This window comes from Humulus lupulus, chromosome 5 (assembly GCF_963169125.1).
Source record: "Humulus lupulus chromosome 5, drHumLupu1.1, whole genome shotgun sequence".
NCBI lineage: Eukaryota > Viridiplantae > Streptophyta > Magnoliopsida > Rosales > Cannabaceae > Humulus > Humulus lupulus.
Genome location: NC_084797.1, coordinates 238,582,471 through 238,598,478, shown reverse-complemented (window position 1 = coordinate 238,598,478; position 16,008 = coordinate 238,582,471). Strand labels below are relative to the sequence as shown.

At 31.7% G+C, this 16,008-nt stretch overlaps 1 protein-coding gene across 9 annotated transcripts in view; it reads left to right on the top strand.

Moving 5' to 3' along the window:
- LOC133778505 (E4 SUMO-protein ligase PIAL2-like) overlaps nt 1-3,349 on the top strand; it is a 60,663-nt gene extending 57,314 nt beyond the window's left edge. For 2 of the 9 annotated variants that reach the window (XM_062218458.1, XM_062218450.1), the window contains 2 exons: nt 12-75; nt 173-859. In XM_062218458.1, the coding sequence (XP_062074442.1) occupies nt 12-75; nt 173-215 (107 nt within the window). In that variant the 3' untranslated portion in view covers nt 216-859. Of the gene's footprint in view, nt 1-11; nt 76-172; nt 860-2,269; nt 2,707-2,868 lie in introns of those variants that run through there. The other 7 variants (XR_009869112.1, XM_062218456.1, XR_009869111.1 and 4 more) reach the window with 5 other exon arrangements.
- The last annotated feature ends 12,659 nt before the right edge of the window (nt 3,350-16,008 follow it).

The following is a 16,008-nucleotide window of genomic DNA, read 5'->3' as shown; positions in this document are numbered from 1 at the left end:
TTTTTGTCTAGGTTTAACAACTGTTAGACAAGACAATCACATTATTTGCGGTTGTAATATCAGGGTCATGATAAGGTCATTCACACACATGCTTTTAAAAGAAAACATGCCTTGGTTGAATTTCAGTATATTTGGGTTATTGAAGTTTAAAGTTTTATTGAATTTCATTCAGGGGCAGAGTTGCTAGTTCAGAGTTAAATGATCACTTTTGCTGAAGATTCTAGAGTGGAGTTAATTACTTAATTCCAATTTACAAATTTGTTCTAGTTCCCTGTAGAGTGTTTGGGATTTCTTTATGGTCTCGTACCTTTTCTGATTGTATTTAGTGCTAGTTCAATTACCCGATGAAAAGTTAATGTTAATGGATATAAATGTATAATTGATTCCAGATTTGTGGTTTATAGATCTGGTTTTGACCTGTTATTAGCTAGTATTTAGTGTTTTAAGATCCATTCTGCTTTATAAGGGTTCAATTAATAAAGAAACGTCTTGATGAAGTCATTGGATTCATCTGTTATATTGTATTGAACACAAGGAAAATGCTACTGATTTGGCACAAATCGTGCATTATATTGAAGCTTACCTCCTTGGAATACATCGTCTTTATGTTCTCTGGGAAATATAGGAGCAAAGTGGGTCTTAACAGTGTTATATAGAATAAAGCATGGATTATATTTCAGAGAAGAGATTCCCGCTTGATGCAAATGATTATAAATTATATGAAGAAGTTGGAGAGGGTGTCAGTGCTTCTGTGTACAGAGCTCTGTGCGTTCCACTTAACTCAGGATGTTCATGTGTTTTCTCAAATCTTTCTTGGATTGTTCTTTTTGATTTTTAACAGCATTGGGTCTCTAAAATTATGTTTTTATATTTGATTATTTATGCGTCTATACTTGTCAGATATTGCGGTATCATTATGCTATTGAGATTTATGTTTCAATAAAGCTGTTATTCAGATTCTTATTAGAGAAAAGTCAATTGATGAATGATGGCTGAACCATACTCAATCTGAGTGATGCTCCCAATGTGTAGTGTTATTCTCTTCATGTTGAGTCTGCATAATCTTATAATTTGAGGATAATAGTTAAATTCAGCTTTTTGAACATTGTTTTTCAATTTTTTATGCTAGATAAAACTATAAACAAAGTGTCTTACATCAAATAAATGTTAGACTATATATTACTCTGTTTATTGTGAATTAGTTTTGAGTTGAAACTCCTTTATAAATCTTAATCGAGTACATTTAACTTAGTCCTATATATAAAAATAAAAATGTGTAATATATTCAAGAAAAATTATAGCAAATAAATAATTTTTCTTGAATATATTAGTAGCTGGCTTCCATGCCATTATATGAGATTAAAATTATAATTTTTTTGGAGTTATCCTCTCTATTTTATTAGTTCTTTGGATGGGGATATGGGAAAAGTAGCAAAATGTTGAGTGTTTGTGCTGAGTGTTGTGTTTTGGGATTCTTGTACAAGTCTGGAAAGACAGGTTGCTAGTTTATGGTGCTATTGAGACTAGGTACTATCTGTGGTATATTATGACTAACCTTTCTTCTGTTTCTTCTTAGTGCTATTGATTCATCTAGTTAGTGGTTTTATTTGTTACCTCTAACTTAGTTATAAACATCCTAAATTTATTTGGTTTCAGTCTAACTTTGAAACCTGTCCAAATAAGAGAGTTACATTTGCTATGTTTTGATTATTGATAAGACAGCCTCTCTTGATAAATACAACCTAGAATAAAAGGAAATATATATAAGAAGGGAAAATATATTGAAGTTATTAAGATGCGGATTCCCTAATTACCCCTAAGAAATTTTAAGCAGGTTTACCATCTTTTGAGCTCGTTTAAATGCCTTATGGTGCTCTTAGTTTGTTCTGTGTATTGATTCATTAAGTCTGTTTCTGAGAATATTCTAACTTACTAAGCTGTAAAACAGAACGATCAATTTTTTATTTTTATATAATTCTTGGATTTTAATGGTCATAGGATCATAAGTTCAACGTCTAGCCACCCAAATTGGAAGGGATAACTCTTCAATAGCAAGATTGAAGCTTAATATGCTAATTAGTTTCATCTAGCTGCATTTTGAATTTGGCCAGTAAAACCAATAGATAACTCGTTTAACTGCATTTTATTTTATTTTCTTTCAGAATCCCTACACTGTGAACATTCTTATGGCTGGTTATTTTATTTATCTTGTTTTGGTTTCTATGTTAGTTTGCTAATTGCAAAGCTACCATTCCTTTTTGTCGAACAGGGATGTGACTTGGTTTTGCAGGAGTTTAGAGAAGAAAACTCTTAAGAATTTTGATTGATTATCAAAAAAGAAATATACAGCTAGCTATAGGATTTATATATATAGACATGGAAACATATTGCCAATGTAATTAATTTTTTGAGCTTGCATTTACCATCCAAACAGCTACTCTGATTGATTAATTGAGGTATTTGATCTTCAAGTATGTATAATTTGTAAATTTAATTCTCTATATTTTGTTTTGATCCAGCTTCACCACACTTTAATTAACCAATGTATATTCTTTAATTAATTGAGATTTTCTTTACATCTTAAGATATTTTTGTTGCTTTTCTTCTACATATATCAGAATACTTTAGACTTTAGAGTGCCTATATTTTCAAAAGTAGGTGTGATTTTTTCATTAAAGCTTCAGCACATGTAGACATTTTACTTTTTTAAGGAAAAGGGTTTTGGTATATGTATAGTTTGTCTTTTAATTTGAGCATTATTATCTCAATTAGATAATTATCACCTCTTAACAGAATTATAATGTTTTTTTACTGTCTATGGTTTGTTATGGTTGATATTCTTATTCATTGCTCACTTTGTTTTGATAGACTGTATTATGTATACAGAGAATCTGAGGCTGGAATGATTTGTGCATAGACTGTTTATGAATCATATTCTTCTCAAACAACTAGCAAGACCATTAGATTTGAGTTATAAATGGCTCTGGGAAGCTAACACTTTGAAGGAAGCTCTTGAGTCCAACAATACAATTTCAGATAATGATGTAGCACAGACCATCAGGTGTGATTACAATTTAAAGTTGTGTTCACACTTTTAAATCACATTGCTTGAATTTTATGTATTTCTATGTATTTTTCTTTCACTGGTTATCTGGAGAGAGTTTTTTTTTTACATTGGGGGGGAGAGGGGATTCGAACTCGAGACCTCCTCTTTGTGAGGAGAAGTGTGGAGCCGCAAGGGTATGCCTAGACCACATCTGGAGAGAGATAGTTGTTCGTATTGACCACTTCTTCTAAAATATATATTTGTTATCAAATTCCAATGATATAAAGTAGAACAATTATTAAATTCATAAAGTGTTGGCCATTCAAATCATGGATGTATATATACACACAGAGATGTATATCTAAGTATGTTTGCGAAATTATAAGCCTACATTATTTGTATCAATGAGAGTATTTTTTGTAAATTCTTATGTATTTACACAGATAATTTCCACAACATGAAAGAAGTGATTTTAAGCATTCTATAATGTAAGAGTTTGTACTTTATAAATTAACCTAAAATAACTGAAATAAGTAATCTGGTTTAATGGATTTAGTGTTAAGCTTTAAAAAATTAATAGAGATAATTTACCAACTATGAGTCATTGATGTATTAGTTGTAGAAGGGAATTTGGGAAGTAAGATTTCCGTGAGTTTTAGAATTGTAGAGAGGAAGTTTGAAATGTTGAGTTTTACTTTCATTGATTAGATTAGTGGATTAAGTGTCAGTGAAATTCGATATGATTTGATTTATCTCTAGGTGTGTGTGTTGCAGTCCATCACTCATTTATTTATGGAATGTGCATTAATTCAGCAACTGTGGATGAATCAAACAATCACCTCGTACAATAAGAGGAGTAACAAAATTCATAATATAATTACACATGATAAATTATAAATTGAACTCAGCCCAATTTTTTTTCTTTTGCAAAATGGTGTTAATGTGTATGGTTTATTATGGTTAATATGGCTCACTTTGTTTTGACAGGCTTTATGTATACTGAGACTCTAAGAGTGGAACTATTTGTGCAAGATCATTAGAATTGAACACTTTGAAGGAAGCTTGTTGAAATCAGTTACCAAATAAAAGGTCTTGTTACTTCTGTTTTCTTAACTTACTTTTGTTAAGTGTGCATAAAAGGGTGTCACCTCTCTTAATAGTCTCTAGTTCAAGAGATTCTAGTGTTGTTTTTAATTTAAAAATCAGATTCTAAAATGGTAGCCACTAACTAATTGGGTTTGGATCAAAGACAAGAATTTAGCTTGGGTTGTGGCAATTAAATCTAATCTATACATATGGAAATAATGAAAACAATATGACTAAATGAAAATTTTAATCTATACATATAATGAAAAATCTAATCTATACATATAAAAGCTTACCTAACCATCTATCAATACCAAGTCAAAAAATTCAAACAACACACAATAAGTTTTCTTCCTTATATCTCCGCATGTAGAGTCCAAGAACTTTACTTAGCTAAGTTAGATAGTAGTATAATAGTAATAATAGTATTATCTTTATAACTGTGGATTTTTGGTTCAGACCGGGAATTATTTGGACACTCAAAGTAGTACTTATAGATTTTCTAAGTTTAACCTATAGTTTATGAATATTAATTTTAACCTAAGGTTTGATTAATATGACTGATATTGTGGATAATATTTATTATACTATAAGGTTTAGATAAGAACCAATAAGATAATAGCACATGTTATGTATAGGTTTATTAATGATTAAGTATTTTGAGGATTAAATTTATTAACGGTAAAATTTGAATACTCTAAGGTCAGTCAGCAGTTTTGAAAACGTTAAAGGGCTTAGTCAAGGCTGTTTACTCAATTTAAATTAAGCTAAAAATGTGTAATTTCGTGTTTAATATTCAGCGTATGCCGATATATCGCAGCTATAGGGGCGATATATCGCAGTACGAAGATACGGAAAACACGAAACGATGCACGATTGCCTCAGGCATATTGGTCCAGGCGATATATCACCTATAGGGGGCGATATATCGCCTCCCTCAGCATATTTTGAAAGATTTCAAAAACGTTTTCCATTCAAACCTTCAACCTCTTGATAAGTCCAGCACCTTTCTGAACGAGTCTTCAGCCTCTGCTGAACGATAATTCAAATTATTTTCATTTAAAAAGCCATTATTTTTATTCAAGTTATATGAGATCTTTTCATTCCTAAACTCTATAAATAGGGCTTAGTACCCAACCATTTATTCATCTATTACTCTAAGTTTAGAGGCTGCAAGTTGCTAGGTGAGTGTGAGAGTGTAAACACTTGGGTTGGGAATTATAAGCTTGATCACTATAAGCTTATCAAACACTTGGGGAAGTAAGGTTTATTCACATTTCGGTTCAAGGTTTAGATTGATCATATAAGTCTTCAAGGTATTTCCAAACTCTAGTCCATTTCTGTATTATGTTCTTTAAGTTCTCATAGTCTTTTACTCATTCTAACCTTATTTTTATTCTTGGTTAGAAAATCCAAGTTCTTAAGCACAAGGTTTTTGGTAAGTATATAGCATAGATCCTTCTTCACTTTCATCCATTTTCTTCAATATACTCACCATATTTTAAATGATTTTTAGGAGTGTTCCAAGGTCCCAAATCAGTTCCCATATCCCAGTTATTTTGGTAAGGAAAATAGGATAGGATTTATGTGATATATGTTTTTATATGTTATCTTATGATTTTATGTTATGTAATATGTTATATTAAGTATGATTGTAGACTTCGGCATATGACCTATACAACTAACAAGCCCCAAATAGATTATGGGCATATGACTTGCTTAGCTAGCAAGACCCCACTAATCTAATGGGCATATGACTTGTTTAGTTTATGGGACCCCAAGTAATAATGGCCATTATAGTATGTATGTGACATAAGTGTTATGGTATGTTTTTATGTTGTATTATGAATTTTTATGTATATGGCTATATGTTAGATTTTCCTTGCTGGGCATTAGGCTCACTCCTTTTTGTTTATATGTGCAGGAAAATAGTTCTAGTGGCGGGAAAGGTTCTTGGAAGCTTGGGGTATGTGTATTGAGGCGGAATGGATTCAAAGAACCGAGAGTTTCGATTTGAGGATGTAGTTTTTGTTTCTTATGGTTTTTATATGTATTTTTTCGCATTTTATCATGTAATCTCTTTTTTATTATCCTTATGTCATGTTTTGATTTTAAAACAATGGGATCCCATATCCTAACTTCAATTTTATATAAGTTTGACTTTTGTTATTTTTAAGTTTTAATAAAGTTATGATCTTGTCACTTGTAAGTGTTATTAAGAATTAGTGTTTATGTATAGTTTTCGTTAATGGTCCAAAAGTCTAGAGTAGTTGGGTCATTACACCGCAGCACACAAAAAAAATTTCGAGAACCTACTTCTCTAATACACACAAGTTTTCAACCTTCCGTTATCACCGCAGCACACAATTTTAATCTCAGAACCTACTTCTCTATGGATGAATATTTAAGATATTCAAACTCCTCTAACATTTTTAAGATACTAATAATAAGAGTTAAAAGAACAAATTCCATACATCTTGCAAATTACCTTTGCAATGCTCCTTGCCAATTCGATCCCCAACCTAAAAAGAAAAGAAAACTTCAAATGGATCTAACTATGAGAACCTTGGCCAAAATAATAGTTAGGAATGAACAGGATTACACAGTGAAATGAAACTCAACCATTTTATTATATAGCAATGCCAGAGCCAATCATAATCGGATAAGTTTTAATATCCAAGTAATTAACAAGCTGTGCAATATGTAATCAAGAGTCTCTTGACTTTAACACAACTAAACTAGTCTTAACCAACTGCTTTTAACTAAACAAACTATTCTCCACTGTACTATTTCATGATATTATGATTTTTATTACACTGAAACTTGGAATTGTATCTTCAATATGCCATGAACAAAATTTATTTATTTTTTTAAATAAAATGTCGGACTTACCAATGAGAAAAATCATCATAAGAGAATCATATGCTGACAAAATAATTAACAATACAATGTCTGAAATAAAAAGAACATGAGAAACCAAACTGAAAAGGCCACAGAACACAATAGCTAACAAACTAAACAACATGGCAAGCAAGCTCAAACAACCAAAAATAAAAGTTGGAATATGGCCAATCAGAATAAGGCTGACGATTCAATTTCTGTAATTGAATTATGAACTGGAATAGTGATTTCCCGCCTTAACTGTTCAGTGGATGGGTTTAAACTTTACAAGAGTGATATTGCATTGAAATATTGGGCTTTCTATTTTTCTTACTGTTTTCAGAATCTGAGGAGATTTAAGATAGAAATTTTGAATTTCCAAAACTTACAACTTTATGTTACGGTACAACATATGAGTATAATTGGTAATTTTATACGTGTTTAGTGTAAAGCAGACCCAAAGTTGGGTTCCCCTTAAAAAAAAAAGAAAAAGAAAGACCTAAAGTTGGGTTTAGTCTAGATCAACATTCCTATAAATTAAGATTAAAGGTACATATTATTTTGTATTAACTTTTCATGACCTTTACCACTTCCTCAGCCTATCAACTCTATTTGGTAAGATTGCTGGTTTTAGGAGGCCCTCTGTGGGAACAATTGTTCTGCTAGAGCCATGGAATATGTTTGGTAGAGTTATAAAACAGTTACTTTGAAAAAGCAGGAGCTCTTGCAAAGAATATTGCTCTGGAAGTTTCATAGAAGTCATTATTATTATTACCTAGAGAACCCCCTCCCCAAGAGAAAATTGTACAAAATAACGTATTAGGTATCACAACAACAAAGTACATGATGATTGGTAATACTTATTAGAAAAATTGGGGATAGAAATCTCTAAGGAAACATGCATTGAATTTATCATTTTTTATGTCTAAATGTCTTGCACTCCTATCATTTCATTAACAGAAAAAATGCTCTTTAATAGCTGTTGTAGAACATAAAAGTAAAACAGTATACTAAATATGCGCTTCTTAGCTAGTTAAGGAACACTCCGGGAGTGTCCCTTTAAAAAGCAAATGCAGAGGTTTCCTACTGTAAGCATTACCAAATGCAGAGGCTATAAACTTATGTTTTTTTTTTGCCTTTCACAATTTCAGTTGCAATTGGTCTTGTTGAAATATTCACAACAGGAGCAAAGATTAAGACTTCAAAGTCAATTTATACACCCTTTTGCATAACCACTAACCAACCTTCTTAACTAATTGTAAAATTCAATATGAAATTGCTACTGCTCCAGAGAAAATTAGACATATTGGATGACTCAAAACACATATTAAAACAACAATTATTCTTAGTCTCACGGTTTACAATTCAATGACTTCGACGTCAATTTGTGATCCAATACAACATTGCAAAAACAACAATTAACAGCAGAAGTGTTTTCCTATTTTTCATAAACAAGTTCTTATCATTTTCCTCCATTTGAGTTCCTATTTTTCATAACTTTTAATAGTAATTTCTGTTCAAATTCAAATCAGAGCATTTGAAACCTCAAACAATAAAACATGTTAGTTTACAGTACCAAAATAGTTGAAAAAACTAAAGACTAATATAGCACCATTAAATTTCAACTTCCTCAAATGAATAAAAGGGAAAAAGATAAAAAGAAGAAAAAACCACCTAAAGGAAAGCGAAAAGAAGTGTTCTTGCTGGCTCAACAGAATAGAATCATTGAAACACATATCTAAAACTTATCTAAAAAAAGACAAAAAAGATCAAATCACTCCAGCCCCATGCCTCCTATGAATAAATCTGGATACAATTCACAGATAAGAAAAAGAAAATACAAAATCTTACTAACACCCATGTAAATTATAACAATCAACTAACAATATCGTAACAAGTCTATCCTACAAGACTCAATTATTATTGAATCTAGAAAGAGATGTAGCCATAAGTTGAAACCAGCCAAAAAACTACCTGCCTAGTTATATTCCAAATTTTCCAATGAATCACCAAATACCAAACCCCAAACTCTTAATAACTAAGTCATATGTTGGGGGGAAAATAAAAAGAAATCATTACTAGTTCACAGCAAACTTTTGATGCTATTAGAAATTGGTTATTCATGAAGTAATAGTACCAAACTACATGAAATCAGAAAGTAAATGTACAACTAAAAAAGCTGACTAAACAGAGCTTGGTGTAAACACGGAGGATATTAAAAAAACAAAAAACATAATTTTTATTTCTCATATACGTACTCAAAAGATAGAAAACTCATCCATAAGCTTAATAACCTAAAAAACTAAAGCATCAAAGCTAATAAAAATTGTTTGTTGCTGAAGCACTAGTATCAAGCTACATGAAAACAGAATGTTAAAAAATACAGTAAAGGTGCCTAATTTGTGTACCTGAGAATGAGTGAAATAGCTGGTGGGTTTGAGGTATTTCTCATAATAGAAGAGGCTCCTCCATTGATAGAGCAAAGGAGAACTTGGTACAAAGAGAGGAAGAGGCTCTAACGGTGAGCTTCATTGCTAGAAGAAATGCAGATTAGAAAAAATGTATAAAATCACAGCTATCACCTACTTCTTGAATCAGAGAAACCCTTGACTGGAATATAATTTAAGCATATTACACAAATGTTCGATAAAATAGAGCAACAATCTACACAAAACCCACACTGCAATAACAAAAACAAAACAAAAAAGAACTAATTGAAGAGGGCTGACCTGCAAGAGCAAGCTACGGGAAAGACCGAGAGAGAGACCGAGAGAGATAGGTCTACGGGAAAGACCGAGAGAGATAGACCAGGAAGGGACCAGAAAGGGAAAGACTGAAGAAAGATTGAAGATTGAAGGGACCAGGAAGGGACCGAGAGACCAGGAAGGGAAAGACTGAAGAAAGATTGAAGAAATGGGTTGAAAAAACTTAAGTCATTTGGCGGTACTTTATTTTAACTTGCCGCCTGAAAATTTTGACATATACAATAACTCTTTTTAAATACTATTATAATGATGTGTTGTGGTAATGGGTGTTTGGTGTAGTGAATAGTTATGGATTTTATAAGTTTAACCTGTAGTTTAAGAATATTAATTATAACATAAGGTTTGATTAATATTGCTGGTTATTAATATGATTATAGCCTAAGGTTTAGATTGTAATGACCCAACTACTCTAGACTTTGTACCATTAATGAAAACTACACATAGACCCTAATCCTTAATAGAACTTACAAGTGAAAAGATCATAACTTTATTAAAACTTGTAAAAACAAAGGTCAAACTTACATAAAATTTAAGTTAGGATATGGGATCCCATTGTTTTAAAAAGGAAAAACATAACTTAATAATAAAAAGAGATTGCATAGATAAGTGCGGAAAAATACACATAAACTATAAATAAAGACTTCATCCTCGAATCGAAACTCTCGGCTCTTTGAATCCATTCTGCCTCAATACACATTCCCCAAGCTTCCAAGAACATTCCCCGCCACTAAAACTATTTTCCTGCACATATAAACAAAAAGGAGTGAGCCTAATGCCCAACAAGGAAAATCTAACATATAACCATACACATAAATTTCATAACGTAACATAAAACATATCATAACACTTATGTCACATACATACTATAATGGTCATTATTACTTGGGGTCCCATAAACTAAACAAGTCATATGCCCATTAGATTAGTGGGGTCTTGCTAGCTAAGCAAGTCATATGCCCATAATCTATTTGGGGCTTGTTAGTTGTATAGGTGTTGTGAAAATTCTAACGATTAAAATATGCGCAAGTATACACAGTCACAAACAAGTAATACAGTGATAAAGAATAAAACTTCGTCTCCACAGGGACTTTTAAACTAAATAAACGCAATATCAACTAAAAACAATTTAAAATAAAGTAACCCATTCAAGAGAATAATTGAGTGATTAATTCTGGAATTAAATGTAAATATTCAAATTTAATTAAACTAAAAAATTAGAGACCAAATGAAGTAATTCTGCGTAAATTTCAGATGTGAGAAAATGGATCTGGGTGGTTAATTCCCCTCTGTTTCGTTCCAGTTGTTACAGCAATGGTTCAACAATTATATCAGAGTTAACAAATTTCATAAATGCCCAACAAGTTTTTCCCAAAACTTACAGTATATTATCTATAACCCCCTCAACACATTCCTGCATTAAATCAGGTTATAAACAATCCAACAAGCACCAAATCTCCAGTTATACAAGGCAGCAAAATATTCTTATTCCACTACTCAAAATTACCTAAAACTAGGCAAGTTCTTGCATCAATTAAATGGGTTCAGCTGGGTTTTACTTTTCCAAGTTAGATCCAGCTTAATAAATGTTAAATAATGGCCAATACATAACATTCAATCAACATTCCAGCACATTTAATTGAACAATGATATAATTACTCTAACCATGCATTCAAAATATTACTTCATACAAAGGGTTCATAACCATCCAAATCTCTTAAAAACTTAGTTCATAACTGAAATTACAAACACATAACCAGAAAGTAGAAGTTCCATAGAGTTTGAGCAGCAAAACTAGATAGAAAATTAATACAAAATGAGAGGGAAAGATTAGAGAGAGAGAGATGAGTTGGTGAGCTCAAGTCCCCCTTAGTGCGTCTGCCTTCTTCTCCTCTTTTTGGTACTCCTTTCTTCTATTTTCGTCCTCCCTTTTCTCTGTGTACTTCTCTTCAAAATGGTTGGATTTTTTTTCTACAATAATGGTTCTCCCTCCTTTTCGGCTGCTCCCTTCCTTTTAGGGTACTTGCTTTACCCTAATTAGAAAGTCAAAGTCTATCTTGCCCCTCTATTCTGCCACGCCATCCAGCTGACTTAGTTGTACAAAATTCTAGCCACCTCAACGCCTATTATGTCTCATTAAATCCAGCTAGAAGTTAGTCACGTTTCCTTCCTGGGCTCTGCCAATTGCTACGTGGTAGTCGTTACAGCAATGATAGAACAGCAACATGCATTTTTCAGACTTGTTGTTCCCTTTTTGATTCCAAAGTTCCCGATCACCTATTTTAGCTTCCTTTCCTGCTTAGCACATACAATAAATTACATAAATCACTCAAACATATGACAATACGAACACAAGGTCCCTTACTACACAGATACACTAAATTGAACGCAATTACAAGAAATAAAAACTCATTACTCTTTTGTTTGGTTCAAAAATCAAGTTAAAAGATATAAAAATAACTCTAAATCGTAGAGTTATCAACAGGTCATATGCCCAAGTCTACAAACATACTTAACATAGCATTTTTCATAACACATATTCATAAGATAACATATGAAATCATATAACACATAAATTCTATCATATTTTCCTTACCAAAATAACCGGGATATGAGAACTGATTTAGGACCTTGGAACACTCCTAAAAAGCATTTATAATAGGGTGAGTATATTGAAGAAAAGGGGATGAAAGTGATGAAGGAACTATGCTATCAAAATATTGTAATGACCCAACTATTCTAGACTCTTGGACCATTAACGAAACTATACATACAAATTCTTACTAAAACTTACATTTGCGAAAATACCATAATTTTATTAGAAAACTTATAGAAATAAGAGTTACTTACATAAATACCAAGAAGGATATGGGATCCCATTGTTTGAAAAACAAAACATAACATGATTTATAAAATAAAGGGATTACATAGTAAGTGCGGAAAATACATATAAAGACCATAAACAAATGACTACATCCTCGAAATCGAACTCTCGACTCCTTGACTCCATTCATCATCGATACACAATCTCCAAGCATCCACGAATCTTACCGCCACTACATCTATTTTCCTGCACATATAAACAAAAGGAATGAGCCTAATGCCCAGCAAGGAAAATCTAACACATACATCATGTACATAAATTTCATAATAAACATAAAGACATATCATAACACTTATTACATACACATACTATAATGGCCATTATTACTTGGGGTCCCATAGACTAAACAAGTCATATGCCCATGAGATTAGTGGGGTCCTACTAGCTAAGTAGGTCATATGCCCATAATCTATTTGGGGTCTTGTTAGTCATATGGGTCATATGCCCAAGCCTACAAACATATATATCATAACACTTATCATAACATAAGAAACATAAGATAACATATAGAACATATAACATATGCATTTCTATCCTATTTTCCTTACCAAAGTTACCGAGATATGTGGACAGTGTTGGGACTTTGGAACACTCCTAATAATCATTATGAAAAAGAGTGAGTCTAATGAAGAAAAAGAGATGAAAAGGAATGGGAAGACTAAACCATTGAAAAACATACTTACCAAAACTTATGTGCTCAAGAACTTAGATTTCCTAACCAAAATAAATATTAAGGTTAGAGGCTGAGCATAAGATTATGAGAACTTAAAAGAACAAATACAGAATTGAACTAGAGTTTTGGGTTACCTTGAAGACTTGTAAGACCAATCTACACCTCAAACTGAAATACTCTAAAACTTTACTTCCCAAAGTGTTTGATAAGCTTATGAGGATCAAGCTTATGATTTCCCCAAACCAGGTGTTTACACTCTCACACTCACTTAGCACTTGCAGCCTCTGAACTTAGAGCAAAAGATGAATAATGGCTGGGTACTAGGTCCTATTTATAGAGTTTAGGAATGAAAGGATCTTGATTTTACTTGAATAAAAATAATAGCTTTTTAGGTGAAAATAATTTGAATAATCGTTCAGCAGAGGCTGAAGACTCGTTCAAAAAGATGCTGGACTTATCAAGAGGTTGAATGGCTGAATGGAAAAAGAATTCAAAAACTTTCAAAACATACTGAAGGAGGCGATATATCGCCCCCTGTAGGCGATATATCGCCTGGGCCAGTATGCCCGAGGCAGTCGTGCATCGTCTCGTGTTTTCTGTATCTACGTGCTGTGATATATCGCCCCCTATAGCTGCGATATATCGGCACACGCTGATTAATTAAACACGAAATTACACATTTTTAGTTAAGTTTGAATGGAGTAAACAGCCTTGACTAAGCCCTCAACGTATTTAAAGCTGCTGACTGACCTTATAGGATTCAAACTTTTACCCTTATTAAATTAAATCCTCAAAATACTTAATCATTAATCACCCATTCATAACATGTGCTTAAAATCCTATTGGTCCTTATCTAAACCTTACAGTATAATAAATATTATCCTTAATATCAGTCATATAATCAAACCTTAGGTTAACATTAATATTCTTAAACTATAGGTTAAACTTAGAAAATCTATAAGTACTACTATGAGTGTCCAAATAATTCCCGGTCTGAACCAATAATCCACAGTTACAAAGATAATACTATACATACTATAATACTACTAAATAATTAGCTAAGTAAAGTTCTTGGACTCTACAAATATACTTACCAAAAACCTTATGCTCAAGAACTTAGATTTCCTATCCAAGAATAAAGAATAAAGTTAGGGGCTGAGTAGAAAACTATAAGAACTTGAAGAAAATAATACCAAATGAACTGGAGTTTTGGAATACCTTGAATGCTTTATGACCAATCTAAACCTTGAACCGAAATGTATTATAAACCTTACTTCCCAAGTGTTTGGTAAGCTTAAAAATGATTAAGCTTATAATCCCCAACCCAAGTGTTTACACTCTCACAATAACCTAGCAACTTGCAACCTCTGAACTTAGCTTGATGAATGAATGAAAAATGCTTGGTGCTAGGTCCTATTTATAGAGTTCTAGGAATAAAAATATTCTTTTTGGCTTTGAATAAAAATAATAAATTTAATTGAAAATATTTGAATATCCTTCAGCTAAAGGCTTAGGAATTGGTCAAATTTTTCAAAGAGATTTAAGGATTCAAAGCTTGATTTTTTAAAATAATAAAAACAAATAGAATCATAACTTCTAACTCCCTAAATCTCGTAACTCTAAACTCCCCTTCAGTAAAATCAACATATCTGGAGCTGTAGAACTCAGATTTGGACTCTCTTTATACCGTTAGAAAGCTAATTAATTTATCTACAACTTTCTAGAAATACTATTTTTCGAAATTCATAACATAACTGGGTCAAAAACAGGTTGAAAGTTACAGTACCCTAAAGTTACGAAAAATCTATTTACATCCTAATCCACAAATAAATAAAACTATCACAAAAATCATGCTCCTATCGAATTTTGGTGAATACTAAGTCTTATATTTCTCTTATTTTATCATTAAAATAATAATTTCTTAATAATGTTACTATCTTATTGGGTCTATCTAAACCTTATAATATAATAAATATCACCATCAATATCAGTCAGAAAAATCAAACCTTAGGTTAAAATTAATATTCTTAAACTATAGGTTAAACTTAGAAAATCTACAAGTGTTACTATGAGTGTCCAATTAATCCCGGTCTGAACCAAAAATCCACAGTCATAAAGATAATACTATTATTACTATTATACTACTATCTAACTTAGCTAAGTAAAGTTCTTGGACTCTACATAGATAGAGCTAATAAGAATATGACACTTGTCATGAGCATGATTATTCCTAAGGTTTAGATAGAGCCAATATGATTATGTCATTTGTCATATGCATGATTATTAAGAAATTATTATTTTAATGATAAAATAAGGGAAATATAAGACTTATTCATCACCAAAATCTGTTAGGAGCATGACATTTATCACAATTTTATTTATTTGTGGATTAGGTTGTTATTTAGATAATTAAATAGATTTTTCGTAACTTTAGGGTATTGTAACTTCCGACCTATTTTTGACCTAGTTATGTTATGAATTTTGAAAAATAGTATTTCTAGAAACTTGTAGATAATGTAATTAGCTTTCTAACGGTATAAAGAGATTCCAAATCGGAGTTCTACAGCTCTAGATATGTTGATTTTACTGCAGGGGAGTTTAGAGTTACGAGATTTAGGGAGTTATAAGTTAGGATTCTATTTGTTTTTATTATTTTTGTTTTAAAAATCAAGTTTTG